Source organism: Martes martes (assembly GCF_963455335.1).
Source record: "Martes martes genome assembly, chromosome: 14".
Classification (NCBI taxonomy): Eukaryota; Metazoa; Chordata; class Mammalia; order Carnivora; family Mustelidae; genus Martes; species Martes martes.
Genome location: NC_137902.1, coordinates 40,082,734 through 40,100,523, shown reverse-complemented (window position 1 = coordinate 40,100,523; position 17,790 = coordinate 40,082,734). Strand labels below are relative to the sequence as shown.

The 17,790-nt window shown below is 52.8% G+C and overlaps 1 protein-coding gene across 1 annotated transcript; it reads left to right on the top strand.

Annotated features, from left to right (window-relative positions):
• Positions 1-12,432: 12,432 nt before the first annotated feature.
• LOC308355289 (cardiac-enriched FHL2-interacting protein) lies at positions 12,433-17,336 on the top strand (the record flags this gene model as incomplete). Its single annotated transcript, XM_080823415.1, has 1 exon — positions 12,433-17,336. One exon carries the CDS (start codon positions 12,433-12,435, stop codon positions 16,651-16,653), a length of 4,221 nt encoding a protein of 1,406 aa, XP_080679541.1. The 3' UTR covers positions 16,654-17,336.
• Between the last annotated feature and the right edge of the window lie 454 nt (positions 17,337-17,790).

Sequence of the window (17,790 nt, the reverse complement as noted above, 5' to 3'; positions counted from 1 at the left end):
CCGTGGAGTTTGGGTCGGGTCTGGCCACTGAGGCTGGGACCCTCAGCCTCTGCAGAGAGCCCCTGGTGGAGCGGGGCTGAGAAGCCCAGGGGTACCAGGCCGGAGCAACTTCCTGGTGGAAGGGAGCATCCAAAGACACCTCTGGTCCCATCCAGCCCATCTGACCACCAGGAGCTCCAAGGAGTGATCTCTGACAGCACTTGGCCAGCAGAGATGGTGAGAAACAGTGCTGCAGAATGCCTTTGCAGAGTGAGACCCCTGCCTAAGTATCCTGATCCAAGCACCGGAGGATTCAGGGCTCCCAGGGCCCCTGCACCACACAGTGGCCCACGGGCAGCGGGATGCCAGCCGCTGAAATCAGCCAGGGCTACAAGGCAGGAACTTTGCCCCAGACAGCCAGCTGTTAAACTTTGCTCAGCCCCAGAGGGGCAGCTTGCTGGGTCTTTGAACTCAGCCCATCTCTCCACCTCTCTCACCTCCCCTTGCCTCTGTATCTTGCTCCTCCCCTTTCCCCCTGTGAGAGGGCCCCCCACTGGGTGTGCGATGCCAGGTGCCATCACCCTTGTGGTGAGCTTGCTGAGACCGGGCTTGGCCTTCCATCTGTCAGGCTCCCTGACCTCTCACTGCAGACGTGGGTCGTGCTCGGAAGCTCCCAAGGAAATGTCCCATCCAGACACAGCAGACTGGGCACCCAGGCGGGAAGGGGAAGCAAGCCGGGCTGAGTTCCAGGGAGAAAGCCTCTCTCCTCCTGGGCTCTCTCCCACGGGCAGCAGAATGCCCACAGTAGCTGTGGTCGCCTGCCCGCAAGTGGCTCTGTGAGCCCAGTTAATCCAGACATGCTACTTCCTTCAGCCACATTCCCGGGGACTCCTGGTCTCCTACATGCAACAGGGCTTTGAAGCCCCTTGTACGTGATGTGACTCAGGGAGGGTTCCAACACATGCCAGCCCAGCACTGCCCTCGGGATGCCCAGCACCAACCACACTGCGTTCCTGGGGCTGAAGGAAGCCGGCCTTGTCCTCTCCTAGGGCATAAGAGCCCGAGGGTCAGTCTGAGAGCCTGTGGCTTTCCCAGTCTAGTTTCTAAGTTGGAACCGTTCAGCCAGGCCAGGATGGAGACCAACCTTCCCACCCTGCTCACAAGTTCCAGGCCCGTGGAGCCAAAATGGCCCAAGCAGATGCACCATGACCCAAGTGCAGATCAAAGCTGCATTTTCCATGCATGAGAGACGCTGCCAGTGGAAGCCAATCAGAGGCAGTCAGAGGTAAATGTGGCCCAGTACCATCGGCAACTCCCAGCAGCTCCCTGAGGCAGGGCCCACGTCAGCCCTGCCGCAGCCCACACCTCCAGCCCTGGAGCAGGATGGCACACGGTAATGCTCTGGGGAGTTCACCAAGTGAAGGGGTGCATGACAGACCTTCCAGCCGGCCTTTCGAGAGCCCCCGTGTTCTTCCAGCAGAAGAACAAGGTCTTCCCATGACCTTGAGACTTCTGATTTCCAAGAGTTAAAAGAGGTTAAATGGATAGAGCCATCATCACATTGGGGATAGCAAGGAAGAGACATCACAAGGAAGAGACCCAGGAAACAGGGCCCTGGAGCTGAAGACAGGCAATCCCAGCGCCAGCACTTTACAAGACACAGTGGGTAACCTGGGGGGTAGCCTCAGTTCCCACCTCTATAAGGTGGGGACAGGGGCCAACCCTGATGGGTTTCCGTGAGGAATGAGTGAGTTGCAGACACACACAGCAGCGGGCCTGAGGCCTGAGACCCTCGATACGCACCTGCTCCCCCAACCCCGCCGAAGGACCCCAACAAAGGAAGTCGATGTGGCCATCACCGTTCACCTCGTAAATATGGACGTAGACAAGGGCATTCGCTCTGAAACTGCCAGCCGAGAGGGCTGTTGGCAATTGCACAGAGAGGTCAAGAGCTTGGCCCAAAACTACCCAGCAGGGCAGGGGTCCGGAGCAAGGCACCTGCCTGGGCTAGGGTGGGGTGGTGAAGGCTGCATGTGGGACATCTGTGCATTCACGAGCTGGAACAGGGCCCATCGGCACACAGGCAGGGGCCTGTCCTGATTCTCTACACTTAACTGCTTTTCAAGGCATGCCCACCTCCACAGCTCAAAAAACCACCCAGAAAGAAGACCAAGAGGAATCAATTCCAATTTGTTAGGGCCTTCTGGGTGTGATAAAGCCAACCCCTGTCATCTCCACCAGCTTCCTGCCTCCCCTTTACGGAGAAGTGAAAACACCATTCAATTAAGGTAATTAAATCCACCCAGAGAGCTCAGGCTCAAAAACCACACCACAGCCAAGTGGTCAAACCCAGCAGCAAAGCAAACCCCAATGACTTCCTGTGCAAAGACGGGCAGGGACCTGAGCGGAGTGAAGCCGGCTCCTGAGCAGCTCGAGGGCATCCCTCCCGGCTCTGCGAGGCCCACCCGAACATTCCTGCCATCTGCCGCCCCCCACAGGAGGGCCCTCTGCTCACCAGCTGAACCATCGCCTCCATTCCCTTGGCTGTCACAGAAACTTGAGCTGAGCAGATCTGCGGGAGGTGATTAGAAACAAAAACCCTCCTTTTCTCCATCACTGCCCTCAATTCCCTCCTTGAACTGCAGCCCAACAGCCCAAAACACACCCATCTGGGCAGGAGCCCGTGATCAAGGGTCAGGGTTGCCTCCCAGAGGAAGCGCCGGGTGACCGAGTGGTGAGACTGAGCTGAATCCTGGCCTGTGTTCTCTTCTCTCCATGCTGTGTGACCCTGAATGACATTCTGCCCCTCTCTGTGTCCTTCTGTCTCCTGCTGGAAAATGGTGACAATAAGGCCTGCTGGCCCCACCTCATAAGGATCTGGGGGAGCAAACAAGATAACGGCCACCAAGTGTGTCCTGAACTACAGGGTGACACGCAAACGTGAGTCACCCCGTACTGACTCACTGCACTGGCCTCCTCTGATGGCGGTCCACTTTGGGTTCCAAAAGTTGGTGAGGACCTCGGGTTGCCAGATTTAAAAAAACAGGATGTCCAGTGAAATTTGAATTTCAGATAAACAATGACTGCCTATTTTTAGTGTATGTGGTGATTAATTTTGGGGAGAACTCTGACTAATACGAAGCCTATCCCACTATTACACGGGACACGCTCATCCTCGTGGTTGTTTATCTGCAATCTCACTGGATGTCCTGTATTTTTCATTTGCTCCATCTGGCAACCCAGCCATTACAAACCACCAATGGCCCCTTCCTTGCCGTGTCCGACTCCAGGACCACACAGGCCTGGGTCCCAAGCCCAGCTCTGTCACTCACCAGCTGCGTGACATGTAATAGTCGCTTCCCCTCTCTGAGGGTCCACTGTCTCATCCCAGAAAGGAAACAGAGAGGGCACAGCTGTGCAGGTGATCATGGTGCTGGACCCAGGGGCCTCAGAGTGAGGCTCTGGTTCTGCGGGCCTGTCATGCTTCTTCAGCTGTGGGACTTGAAGGAGTGGCTGTATGTGGAGCATCTGGAGAAGGGCGTGGGAGTCCCCTCCTCCAGCCACTTCCTGTCCTCACTGACTGGGACAGACCAGCAGAAGTTGAGTTGCCTGCGCTCTCGGGCCTGGGCTGGGTCCCACTAGGAGCCCCGTGGGAGGCAAGGAGAACATGGGGTGCCAGGGCTTTCCGCCGTCCCCCTTCACAGCACACACTCACAGCAAAGCTCCGTCTTCACAGCCCCGCAGGTCAGGAAGCGCATCAAGCAACAGCTTCTGGGAGCAGGGGAGTGATCACCCTGTACCAGCAATCTTGTCAGTCAAAGACAAACCAGGTCCAGTCGAGGCTCTCACGCCAAGGAGGCCAAAGCCTTGTTGGAAAGACGGATTTACAGCAGATAAACTGGAATAAAGCCATGCCAGTGGTTGAAAACCCTACAAGGAAGAGGAGAGCTGAGGATAAGCAGTCCACAGTCGGTGGCCCAGGGAAGATAGAGACACAGCAGGCGGCAAGGGTAGCACTCCCAGGAGCCCAGCCAGGACCCACCTGGGCCCGCAGCTCCTTCTCCGGTGCCCCACAGGCCTGGAGCGAGGTGGTGTGGACAGAGCTGGGGCTGCGTGAGGGTCGTGCGGAGGTATTTGTAAGGGACCAGAGAGAGAAAATTGTATCTGCAAAGAGCAGTGGATTCCAGGCCGCGATCGTTCGACAGCATCCTGCAGCAGGACCTGGGGAAAAGCATCATGGGAGAAAACTTTTCAGAAGAGTTAGAATTTAATGATGACTGTGTGAAGGATATTTTATTGCTCATCGGAAGAAAAAGCTGACCAATGAGGATGCACACTCGCATTTGGTTTGTTTGATATACTCTGATTCAAAAAGCTGACCCTGGCTGGGACGCCTGGTTGGCTCAATCTGTTAAGCATCTGCCTTCAGCTCAGGTCATGATCTCAGGGTCCTGGGGTGGAGCCCTGCGTTGGGCTCCCTGCTCAGCAGGGAGTCTGCTTGTCCCTCTCCTCCCTGCTTGCACTCTTTCTCTCATAAAAAAATAAAATCTTTAAAAAAAACCAGCCCTGGTAATAAGGAAAAACCAAGCACGTCCTCAGGTGTCATTCTCCCAGTCTCAAGACCACAGGGCTGCATACACGTCCTCATATCCCCCACCATCTTTAGGATGGGTGTGTCACCAGACCCTGTACCCCTCCCTGGTGGCTGAACTGGAAAGTCCAGCCCATTAACGCCTGCCTTTTGCTGCTGTGCAGAATCTGCTCTACCTGAAGCAAGCTTGACCAGCATCCGGCATCCGTGGATGGGCGTTGGAGGACCCGCTATCTGAGCACCGTGGGTCCAGGCTTGCCTGTACCACACAGGGCAGATGCCAGCATGTCATCTGCTGACGCCCATAACTTAGAAAGGGTATTGGTTCGTGACCATTTGCACGTGGCCAGAAACAACAACCCAGTTAGTGTACTCAGCTGGCCCTCCAGAGGGAATCAGAGTCATCCCCCAGCCGAGTGCCACTCAAAAGACAAACAGGAAAATGGAGAAGTCATGAAGCTGCTCCTTATTTCTCCCTGGTCACCCTGAAATTCAGTCCTAACTTAAAAGGTCTATGCCATGGTGCAAATGGACGTCCTCCTCTGTGCCAACCTGGGAGCCGTCTCTAGGAGTGATCTGTTCCACCTGCTTCCACTCTGACCGCAGACAGATTTTATAGGTCAGGGCTTGGAATCAAAAAGTAAGTTAAATCCACTTGACTCCAAATTCACTAATGTGAAATCTGTGATCATTCTGGAATTATCCAGTTATAATTGACTTTCAATAAAGTAAGTCCTGCTAAGCTAGTCGATAGTGTGAATAATGACAGAGGTGGAATGATTTGCCTACTCATTTAACAGATTTTTCTTGTGCTGTGCACTCTGCTCCCCAAGGAGAGCCTGGAGAGCCAGAGGGGCATGGACACAGCCACCTTGAAGCACCCAGGTTATCGGGAAAGACAAACATTAAACAATGATCGCCCAGTTAACCACTGAAGTCAATTATTACCAGTGCTGCAAAGGAGTGGGCATAGCCAGCTATAAAAGCATGTAACGGGGAGACTTACGATGGCCTGAAGAAGCAGACTCATTGAAGGGTCACGTGAACTGGGTTCCGAAGCATAGGTAGGAGTTAAGCAGTTAATAGGGGAAAGGTGAAAGTAAAGAATCCCAGGCAGAGGCAACAGTGTGTGCAAAGGCTCTGAGCCACACTGTGGAGAGCCAACCATGGGAGGGAAGATAGTCCAAGAGGAAGATGGAAAGGAAGGCTCTTTGTTAAGGAGATTGATTTTCATTCTTTAAAACTGGAAAGCCATTGAGGGACTCTAAGCCAGAGCCTGGCATGGACAGTGGGAGTCTTACAAGCAGTTCCTGAACGCAATGCTGAGAATGAAAAAGGAATAGCCCAAGGGACTAGCCCGAAGCAGCGCGAAGGACAGATCTGCACTAGACTCCAAGAAGTGTGTTTCAGCAGCAACGACAGTGAGCCATGAAGCCAAGCGCAGAGTGATACTTTCCCCAAATGTTCACAAGGTAGACGCCACCACATCCTTCTGCACCCATGTCTCGACCATGGGCGACTCGGATTGATTTCATCCTTAACCCGAGCTCCACCTCCATGGGGCCGCAGGCAGGGGAAGGGGCCCCCTATTTAGTGACATGAAAAGATCAACCTGAATTTCTCAGATGGTCTTAATCCCCAAGATGCTTCTCAACAGAGTTGCTTCTCAACAGAATTCCTCCTTCAGTCTCACGCCTTCTTTTCTCTGCCTCAGTTTGCTCTCCACAAAAATGGAGCATAAAGAAACCCAATTCAGAGCATTCCCACATTTATTCGGTTTCTGTGTTGGTGAGTTAACTCTACAAAGGCAAATGAGACTTCTTTTCAGGGTCAAGGAATTTTCTTTCTAGTTGAGGAGAAAATGAAGCAACCATCAATTCCCAGAACATACGGATTTTGATAGGTGACCGTGACAATACGGCATGAGCTCTGGAAAAGGGAAACCCAGGGTGGTGTGAGGACAAGGGACAGCCTGGGAGTCAGGGACGAGGCCAGCCCAATGGTGGTAGACACAAAGCCCTCTGTGGGCCTCCAAAGAAATGTACTCCACAAATCTGAGTTTGTATTATTATTAATATTAGTAATAAACTACCATGAACTAGATTAATTTCCAGGTGCTGTGAGATGAGGAAGGTCTTGAGGAAGCCCCAATGGTTGGCATTTAAAATTTGCATAATGGATTTATTTTAATTAGTTTACACTTCATTCTGAGTACTCTTAAAATTCTCCTGGGCAGCCTTTTGGTTCTTTTAGCTGTCAAAATAGATACTCAATCCTCCTGCCAACAATAAATCGAACATTGGGCTACCTCATGCTGAGTGGATTCAAGTTCTGCCCATTCTCTTTACTGCAAAACTTGAGATATTAATCCACGTGGCAAAGGGCCTTTGGTTGGATTTGACTAGCAAAAACTAATTCACAACAGGGCCAACCATATTAGAAATCCCAAAGGCTTAATACAGGTTCCTAAAGATTTCTAGAACCAGAGGAGAATTAACAAATATTAGAAGGGATAGATACTGGCTCTATATTGGTTTTCATCAAAAATGTCTATGTCTGGAATTTTGTTGAGTTCAAGTGCAGATTTAAAAGAAATGTATTGGGGTGCCTGGGTGGCTCAGAGGGTTAAGCCTCTGCCTTCGGCTCAGGTCATGGTCTCAGGGTCCTGGGATCGAGCCCCACATTGGGCTCTCTGCTCAGCGGGGAGCCTGCTTCCCCTTTTCTCTCTGCCTACTTGTGATCTCTCTCTCTGTGTCAAATAAATAAATAAAATCTTTAAAACAAAAAACAAAAAAACAAAACAAAACAAAAAAAAGAAATATATCTTAAAGTCCACTTGTATTACTGACATTCAAAGACGTCTTCTGCTCCTGGTGTGTGCTTGACCAGTTGGCCCATTGGGTCCACTGATACTATTTTTCCTCTTCTTTCTAGATGGGCAGTGATGATAGCAAATATAAGCATGAGAAGAAGTTTTTAAACTACAGACTCTAAAACTCAGCAAGGCAGGCACCTGTAACCCCCATCACTGTAACAGGTACGGAACCAACCCAAGGAAACACCTTCCATTGTCAGCTACCATACTGAAGAGCTCCACTGGGCATTGGGAGTCTAGGGTGTGGGACCAGATGTGGAGCCAACTTCTATGGACTGTCCAATCCGAACAGAGGAAAATCAAATTAGAGTTGAAGAAGCCATCTGAATAAAGGTCTCTTTCCCGGGGCAGAGAAATGTGGTTCAAGTACTTCCCCCTTATCCTTGGTTTTGCTTTTTGCAGTTTTAGTTACCAACGGTCAACCGCGGTCCAGAAGCCCATGCTCCTCCCTCTGATGTACGGTCAGAAGTCAGTAGTAGCCTAAGGCTACATCACCGTGCCCACGTCATTCACCCCACATCATCCCATCACGCAGACATTCTATCATCTCACATCATCACAAGAAGGGTGAGTACAGTACAATAAGATTTTGAGAGAGAGAGACCACAGTCACATAACTTCTATTATAATATACTGTTATTGTTGCTCTATTTACTGTTGGGTATTGGTCATCTCTTACTGGGTCTAATTCATAAATTGAACTCTATTGTAGGTGAAACACAGTATGTATACGATTCAGTACTGCTGTCTGTGGTGTCAGCCATCCACTAGGGATATCCCCTAGGATAAGGGGGACTAGTATATTTTCTGAACACTCCAATATGGTGAACATCTTTTAAGACCATCAGGAATTATGATGCAAACCTCAGATCAGTTAGGGTTCTTTGGGCATGCACAAAAGAAACAGAAACTGGACAAATTCAACTGAAATAGGTAAGTATTAAAAGGAAATTGGAGCCCTTGCAGACTCAAGGTGAAGGCTGAAGTTCCAGGCCGGGAAAGGGTGAACAGACAGCCCTGCCCTTGGAAAGAACATCCGAGCATGTTTCCATCCTAACGTCCTTCCAGAAGAAACAGTACAAAGGGCCTGGCCTGGGTCTCACAACTGCACTTGGCCCAGGGAGGTCTCGGCAGGCACTGTGACTTCCAGCCCCACCAAGACTAAACACAGAAGGGAGAAGAAATTGTCCCAAAGTTCTCAAGTGTTCAGAGCTGAGTGTCCAAGAAAATGACAAGTATCTGCTAATAGTGGGAGGGATTTAATCGGCTAGAGGTCATTTACTTAACGCTAAGATTCTAAATTTAGATCTCCAATTATGCTATTTTCACCTAAATGTGGAAGTATAGAAACCCCCGTTTTACCATTACCAAGTACAATCATTGCCAAGATCAAGACCCCAGCACTAAGGACACCAGAAACCTCCCTGACTGCATCCTTAAGACCTCAAGATTCAGAAAACTTGACTCACAGTGGTCGAAGTCACTAAGGTCCCCCACTAATTTGTGTTGTTGGTGACCCCAATAACACAAATTTCAGGACCGGGAACTCAGGCACAGGCTCAGAGCTTAGCAATGCCATCAAGGACCCAGGGCTATTCGGCCCATGAGGCCTTCCTTAGCAAACGGACTTCCAACTGTCATTGCTTGTTCTCCAAGATTGCAGAGTAAATGCCTTGGTGTTATGAGTTGAGTTGCATCCCCCAAATTTTCGTATGATAAAGTCCTAACCCCCGGGACCTCAGAATGTGATTTTCTTTGGAAGTAGAGTCGTTGCAGATGTAATCAGTTAAGGGGAGCTCATTAGGGTGGGCTCTAATCCAAGAGGACTGGCTCTCTTCTAAAAAGGGGAAATTTGGACACAGAGACACAGATGCAAGAGAGACCATATGAAGACACAGGACAAGGTGGCCATCTACCAGCCAAGGAGAATGGCCTGGAACAGACCCTTCCCTCACAGCCTGAAGAAGGAACTAACCCCGCTGACACCCGATTTGGGACTTCCAGCCTCCGGGACCGCGAGATAATAAATGTCCGTTGTGTAAGCCGGCACCCTGTGGCACTTCGCTAGCCCAAGCATATACACACACTGCGTCTCGGGCTTTGTGTCTGCCTTCAAAGTAGGAAGAACAGCACCAGCAGAGACGACGTGGATTCCTCCTTTGATCAGAAAGGCCAGGACGTTCCCCCACATCCAATTGCTTCTGTCCCTGTGACTGGCCCTGTGCCACATGGAAAGAGAAACCTAGGGGGAAGGGCATGTGACTTGCTGGCCAGCCAGCAGGGTCCGAGAGCTGAGGCAGATGCCCTCAGCCTCCTAAAAAGGCTGCACGGTGCTCTGGGGAGATGCAGCCCTGCTGTTCAAGCCAGGGCTGAGGAGCTCGTAAGTAGAGGCTTTCACGGAACAAGCTTATCCAGTTCCTAGAACTCGGGGTCCCTCCTTTCTCCAGCATATCCTGCTCAGTTCTCCCATTCATGAAATCAGGTCGGCCTGCCAATGAGTGAGCACTGGAAACTCACTGTCGGGCTGTGGTCAAGACACAGGAAACAAAAAACCCCAAAGAAGGCTGGTTTCCAGGACCCAAGCACAACGCCACTAAACAAACAGCAGCAGACCTGGGCAGGACACCTCCTGTACCATCCCCGGTGCGGGGCCAGGAGAGGACCTGGGACACCTGATGTGCAGGCCCTACTCCCTGATGGGAGCCTCTTCTTCCTCCATCCCCTAAAGCCCCGTCAGTGTTATTGCTCTGGCCAGCCAGGCAAGGAGCGAGCTGGCTTCTGCTGCTGCCATGACTGGGGCCACTGGGTGACAACATCCTTTGTCAGCTAAAGACCCAGAGCACCTTCCAGATGTTCACTGTCCCAAATGTCCACCACTCGGGCCCGCTCGGGGGTCTATACTTGCTATTTTATCTAACGTTTCATGCACTCGTGGACCTATCCTCTGTCCATGCCCACACGTTCCAGGCCGTGGAGTTATGTACCCCAGCAGTAGTGGTCAAGGTCCCAGCAGAAGCAGCAGCCTGCAGACAGGACCCAGAAGGAAAGGCAGTGCCCCACCTCACACCCATTAGGATGGCTGCCATTAAAAAAGAAAAGAAAAGAAACACATAAAATAACAAGTGCCTGCAGGGATGTGGAGAGATGAACCCCGTGCATTACTGGTGGGAATATAAAATGATACAACCACTGTGAAAAACAGGATGGAGTTTCCTCAAAAAATTTAAAATGGAATCATCATATGATCCAGCAAGTCCCCCTCTAGGTATTTGCCCAAAAGAACTGAACACAGCAGAATCTTGAACAGATATTTGTAGACCCATGTTCATATAATAGCGTTAGTCACAGTAGCCAAAAGTGGAAGCAACCTAAATGTTCATTGACAGAAAAATGTATAAACAAAATGTAGAATAAACATATAGTGGACTATTATTCAGTCTTATATAGGAAAGAAATTGGATGGAAGTGGATGATCCTTGAAGACATCAAGCTTAGTGAACCAGCCAGTCACAAAAAGACATACGCTGTGTGATTCCACTCATATGAGGGACCTAGAATAATCCAGTTCATAGAGACAGAAAGTAGACAGTGGCTGCCTGGGCCTGGGGTTGGCAGGGGGTGGGAGGAGTGGAGCTGATATCTGATGGGTACAGAGTTTCGGTATGAGATGCTGTAAGAGCTCTGGAGACGGATGGCACCCACAGTTGCACCAATATGAATACACTTAACACTCCTGAACTGTACACTTACATGGTTCAGCTTGTAAATTTTATTTCATGTCAATTTCACCACAATTATCAAAAAAAAAAAAAAAAGAAAGAAAGAAAGAAATGAAATGAAATGAAGGGACCGTAATGGGAGTATAAGAATTAGGGAGACCCTTGCAAGTGGAACCACTCAGGAAGAGTGGGACCCATCCTGCTTACAGCCCCAGGGGACAAGGGGAGCTGTGAGAGCCCAAGCCCAGGGGAGGGGCCGTCGTTAGAGAGCACTGCAGCATTGCCAAGACCCCACACCACACCAGGAGCAGGGGTGGGGGAGAAATGCCAGGGAATCTGGATCCCTCCAGGCTCCCCCCGGCATATCCCACTGGTCACACCCAAGGGCAAGTCAGAGAGTTAAGGACCCCAGGCGCTGCAGGCTCTGGGGGACTGTGCTCTCTTGGAGTGTCTCTGGGACGAGCTCAAACAGCAGGCAGACAGCCTTGTGGCTCCTGAGCTCGTGGCTCTTAACAGTCTTGTGATGGAAAAGGCAACAAAGAAGTCACCTTAATTTTAGAGTATGCTCCATACCACAAAGAAAATAAACCAAGCACAGTGAGAGAAAGCAGGGAGGGGACACCCCCTGAAATGTCAGGGAAGACCTCTCTGCAAAAATGGCACATCAGAACCTTAAACCCTGTATCAGGCAGCGTTCTCCAGGGACCAGAGCCAGCAAGATGTGTAGATACAGAAAGAGACTGATTTTAAGGAACTGGTTCATGCAGTTATGGGGGCTGGCGCGTCTGACATCTGCCAAGCAGACTGCACACCCAGAGGGACCTAGGGCAGAATTCTTCCTTCCTCTGGGCAGCTGTCTCTGAGATTCGGCCCATCCACATTATGGGGGGGTACGTAATCTGCTTTACTCAAAGCCCATTGATTTGAATGTTAATCACATCTAAAAAATACTTTCATAGCCACAGCTAGGTGTGTTTGAGCAAACACTGGCCACTAGGGTCCAGCCAGGCTGACACATAAAATCAACCATCACAGGCACCATTACCCATCAGGACCAGCGTGTTGTTCTCATATGGAGCCACTAAGTTGGATTTCCCATTCATACCCTGCACGTGTTTCTTTTGCAGAGAAAAAAAAAAAAAATCCCACTTTGCAATCGCATCTGGTCAACAGGAAGCTCTGGTTTTGTGGGAAGAGGACTGCTCTTCCAGAATCGTCCCACGGAGCACCCACCGCTGACCAGGGACAGTTCTCCCGGCTGGCGGATAATGCAGGGCAATAAGAAGTGCACGGACGGGTTTAGCGACTCGTCGAGCATCGGCAGCGTGCTGGACGATGCCGACAGGGAGGTTAGCAGCCTCACAGACCGGGCCTTCCGGAGCTTGTGCGTCTCAGAGGATACATCCTTCAACGACTCTGACCTGACCCTGTCCCCGGACATCACCCGCCAGGTATTGGGGACTTTTCACCAGGGAACGGTAAGCCACACCCACAGGAAAGGCAGCATCTGGAGCCAGGTACCGTCGCAAGGCACCGAGCATGCGGGCTGGGCGGCCACGTTCCAACAGCTACCCAAGTACGTTCAAGGGGAGGAGAAGTACCCCAAGAGCAGCCCCCCACTTACACCAGCCCAGAGGAGACTGGAAGTGCCCCTTTCCGGCCTGAGGAGCAGCAGCAAGCCGGCTTCGAAAGTGTCATCACTAATTAAATCTTTCGACAGGACTGAGAGCCAACGTTGTGACAGCCGGCCTCTGACCAGTAAGCCCCCAGCTCTCAAAAGTCCCCCTAAATTTGCTCCTCTTCCAGAAAGTGGTGTCAACTTCTGCTTCGATTCTGCATTTCTGACCGTCAGGAGGGTGCCTGCTGAAGTCTCTAGTGCCCATCAGATTAGCCACCAGCCTGGAAGGAAGCACGGAGAGCAGGAGTCCCCCAAGAATCCCGAAATGGCCTGTCACGGCTCCAGCAGCTTCCTCCCAACACCCGATGATGCGGCCAGCTCATCTGAGTCCAAGTTCCCGTCCCCGCCCCACAAACCAGCCAAGGGTGAGCCCGGAAGAGGTAAGGAGTGGCCCCGCAAGGGAACCTTTCTTCATAGTGAAAACAGTGCTTTTGAGTCGTGGAACGCCCACCAACCGAGGCTGCCCGAGAGAAAGGAGGCCGCTGACCCTGCCCCAGAAAGCAAAGCTCCCAAGCATTATGAGGATGCACCCTTGTTAAAAGAGCCCCCCGCCCCTGAGCACAGAGTCTCCCCCAGCCAAGCCCGGGCCAGCTGCAGCCAGGAGGAGAAGAGGTTGGCAGCAGGGGCTCTCACCGCCTCTGGACCCTGGGGAGCTAGGGATCCAGGAGCCCAGGCATTCGCTGTGGAGGGAAAAGCTTCAAGCTCACAGCCTGACACTCAGGTGAAGCCGACCCAGGCCCCATGGAGGAAACCAAAGCCTGGCAAAGGAAGGAAAGAAAGTCTACCAGATGCTTCAGAAGAGAAGAAGCAGGCCACCAGAAGGGGCCCAGCCGTGTATACAAAGCACAATCCCCAGGGTCAATTTCCAGAAAACGAGGCTCTTGACCTGCCCATGGATCCCAACGAGCATTATAGTCCTCCTTTTAACATCAGTAAGCTTCTGACCCCTGTCATCCCCACCAAGCATGTCCTGGAGCCATCCGACAGCCAGCCAGTGGAGATGACCCCATCACCCCCAGGACAGTTGAATGGGTACCAAGAGAAGGAGCCCAGTGAAGGCCAGTCTCGGGACAGCTACAGATCCAAAGCCCCCAGCTTGCTGTTCAACCTTAAGGACGTGCGGAAGCGTGTGAAGAGCACATACAGCCCCTCACCGCTCCTGAAGGGCCTTGAGGAGAACACCAGAGGCAAGCAAGAACCCGTGAGCAATGGCGTCCTCCTTCCCAATGGGCTGGAGGAGAGCCCTTCAAATGAGCTTCCTAAGGAGAGACCAGCTGACGGCTCTTCTGGATCGCACGTGAGTACCCAGAAGGACCCTGACGCTGACCCTGGTGCAGCCTCTTCAGAGAACTATCTAACTCTTAGCTCACCCCTAGCTACCAACCAAGCCCCTTTCTGCATCAACGGGGAGGGAACTGACAGAAACAGCTACGAGAAGGACGATGGAGGCCCAGAGATGGGCATCATCAGGTCGGGCAAGAGTCCAGACGCCGGCAAACCCTGCCCCAGGAAGCGTCTGTCCCTGAGGCTTTGCAGCAGAGAGCCTGAGGCAGGGAAGGCTGCAGAGAAACCTAAGACCCCCAGCCTTGAGAAGGGGTTCCTGAGATCCGTGTCTCAAGAGACAGAACCTGAGAGAGACGCAGGACTGCAGAATCCAAACTTGAACCAGAAATTCTCCCCAGGGCCCCTCTCTCCCGAAGAAGAAGATGTGTTTTATAGTGACACTCAATCAGATTTCATGCCAAGCTTCAAAAGTAAGGCCAAGTTCAGCACCAGCTCTTCAGACCAGTCCTTTGCCTCATTTGAGGATCAGCAGAAAACGTGGTTCACCGAGAGCCACCAGGAAGACAGGAGGAATGACGGAAGTGTAGGAGACAGTCGGAAGGACGAGAAGGAGAAAGCGATGGGGAGCGATGAGCTCCAGCACGGTGCCCTGAGTAACGGGCCCGCATGCGTGCAGGAGCACAGCAAGGGGGAATCATTGCAAGGAGAAGGGGAAGGTTTGTCTGGATGTAGACCCAGGGAGGCATCGGGAGAGGAGGCTAACTTCAGAGGCACTTGGATGGGGGGAAGTAAGGATACAGCCACAGAATTTACCCCCTCGCCATCTTCCACTTCAAACAAGCACATACTGTTTGCGATTAAAGACAACACCCTCAGGGCCACCCCCGTGATAAAACCCATCATGCTGCCCCTCCTGAGGACCATGTCATCAGAGGACCCACTGGGCAGCAGCCACAAAGAGGACGACTTGCCAAAGCCAGGCTGGGGAGAAGAGGCCGGTCTTGGTGGCTCTGAGAGCATGGAAATGGCCAACACCCCAACCCCCGCTAACATGCTGGACACACACTCGAAGCACACAGCCTGGGAGGGCACGGAACACCATGGGCAAGTGCCCGGCATGGCCCGGATGGAGATTTCCCAGCCAGTCCCAACCAGAAATGGCCCATCTCCTCCACTCATGGGAGAGGGCAAAGGGCTGAAGCCACCCCCAGAGGATGCACGTCACCTTGTGGCAAACAAAGGCAAGAACAGTTCCACGGACCAGGGGAAGCTGGATGCTCCAAGGGGTATCCCCACCATCGCTTTGCTCCACGGCGAGGCAGAAGACCAGCCACCCCCACGGCAGCTGGGAATGTGCTGGGAAGAACACACACAAGATTTCAAAAGTCACTTATTGTCTACACCCAGAGCAGGGCCCCCAGGGAGAAGACTGGTGCCTGGGGAGATGGCTGTTTCTCCTAATGCCAGTTCCCTGGATGAGAGCAGCGCGTGCTCTCCTGCCACCAGCAGCATCTGGGACGATGCCTCCCAGGTCCCCACTGAGCTGGGCCTACTGCCAGGACTGTCTCCTCATCCCAGTCCCTGGGCCGGCCTCTACCCAGCCAGGGTCGCCCGGCGGGAGGACTTGACACATGCCCTCACGTGGGAGGCTGGCTCGGACCCCCAACTTGAGCCATCCGCGGAAGACCTCAGGACCCTTTCTCCAAGAGGTTCAGTGCTGGACATGGCCAGCAGCTCTGCAGGCCTCTCTGAGAAACCAGAGCCCCCTGCTCAGCTCGAGAGGGCCATCGGCAAGCCACCGGCGGTCCCACCCAAAACAGAGAAGGCCCTACGGCGGGCAAAAAAGCTGGCAAGCAAGAGGAGAAAGACCGACCAACTGCAAGAGAAGCATGGCGAACCCGATGAAGAAAAGCCCTTCCTGGAGGACTGGGAGCGCAGGCCACCATCGCCTGGAGAGAGGTCCCGACCCAGGTTCCCCGAGGTCCGTTCCCTGCCCCCTCCCACCCACCGCCACTCAGTGTCTGCCTTCTCAGAGCCACTCAGGAGGCAGCCTGGGGGGTCCCAGTCCCTTATGCCTCTGGTCCCTTACCCTGCCACCCAGAAGGTCCTCCAAGACCCCCAATCTGGAGAGTACTTTGTCTTCGACCTGCCACTCCAGGTGAAAATCAAGACCTTCTATGACCCAGAGACAGGCAAATATGTCAAGGTCCCCATCCCATCCTCTGAGGGGGGTTCCCCTGAGCCGCCCCCGCCAAACACACTTGCTTCTCCCTACATGCTGTATCCCCACTTCCGGGCCCTGCCGTTGATGCCGCTGCGCTGCTCCTCTCAGCTCTCCGCTCCCACCTTCTTCAGGCAGGGCCCACACACCCCCAAGGTGGCCGGCCCGGGGTCCCAGAGGGCCCGTGAGGCTGGCATGCCAATGGCACCTCCCCGGCGCCGAGGGGAGGAAGGGGGAGATGCTCCACGCCTGGGCATCATCTCCACCAATGACCTAGAGGACTTTGCCACAGAAGGCATTTCTTGAGAATTACAGCAGAATAACGCCCCCTCAAATAAACCCGGAAGAACTTATTTCCCCTTTCCCCTAAATGATCAGTCACTTACACACACACACACACACACACACACACACACACACACACATCAACATGTACTTAGCCATGTGGGATCCCTAACGTCTCAAAGGAAGTGGGGATTGAGAAAACCCCACCTGAGGGGCTTCCTGGGGCTCTCCTCCCTGGGAGGACGCTGTTTGCATAACCCTTCCTGGATCCTGGATCTGCTCCCCTTCCCCCTTTCTTCTCCCCTCCCTTCCTCCCTGTCCTCCTCTGGCCATGCCATGGGAGTGAGTCCCTCCTGATTCCTAATGGCCGCTCTGCTCAGGTACCCCACCTACTTCTTCTCAAGGGCCAACTCCTGCAGTGAGCCTATTCCCAAGCCCCCAGAAATGCTGCACTGCACCGAACCCAGCCCTGCCGGGCGAGCAGACTACACCGCACAGCCTCTCCAGGTCCAGCATGGCACAGAGAAGCACCTCCACCCTCGCTCCCACGCTCTAACCATTTCCGGCTCACTTCAGGCAGAAATGGCTAAGGACTGCCCCAAAGCAACTCTGCAGAAATGCTGATTTGGATAGAATGGGTTTTCTTTACTGAGGAAGCTATCCTCTGAAGGCTATTTTCTGATAAAGAAAAGGCTACCTTTTAAAAAGTGAAACAAGCTTGCAGATGTGGTTCTGTCCTGGACAGGTCTTCCATCAGTGGGCAGTGGCGGGTCTCCAAGGGTGAGTAAAGGGCCTTGTGCTATCCAGGCCTTCCATCACCACCGGCCACACAGGGGCATCACTCTGAACGGAGCAGCCTTGACATCTGCTGCTGTCCCAGCGCTCCTCCTGGAGCCTTCAGCACTGTCCCTGCCTTGGCGGGTCGGGGCTCTCCATTCACATCGGGGGACAAAGAGGAGGGAGACCCAAGCTCACCATCATAGCTGGCCCAGAGAACTGAGTCAGGCCCCAGGGGTCCCAATTTAATGACTGTTAACCTATGCCCCGTCCTCAGAGGGAAAATTGTATTTTCCCAACTCCCAGGCCTTTGGGGATGTGGAGGGAATATCTAATTTGGGTCAAGGGAGCAAAATGCAATAACCATCTCTCCACCTCTAA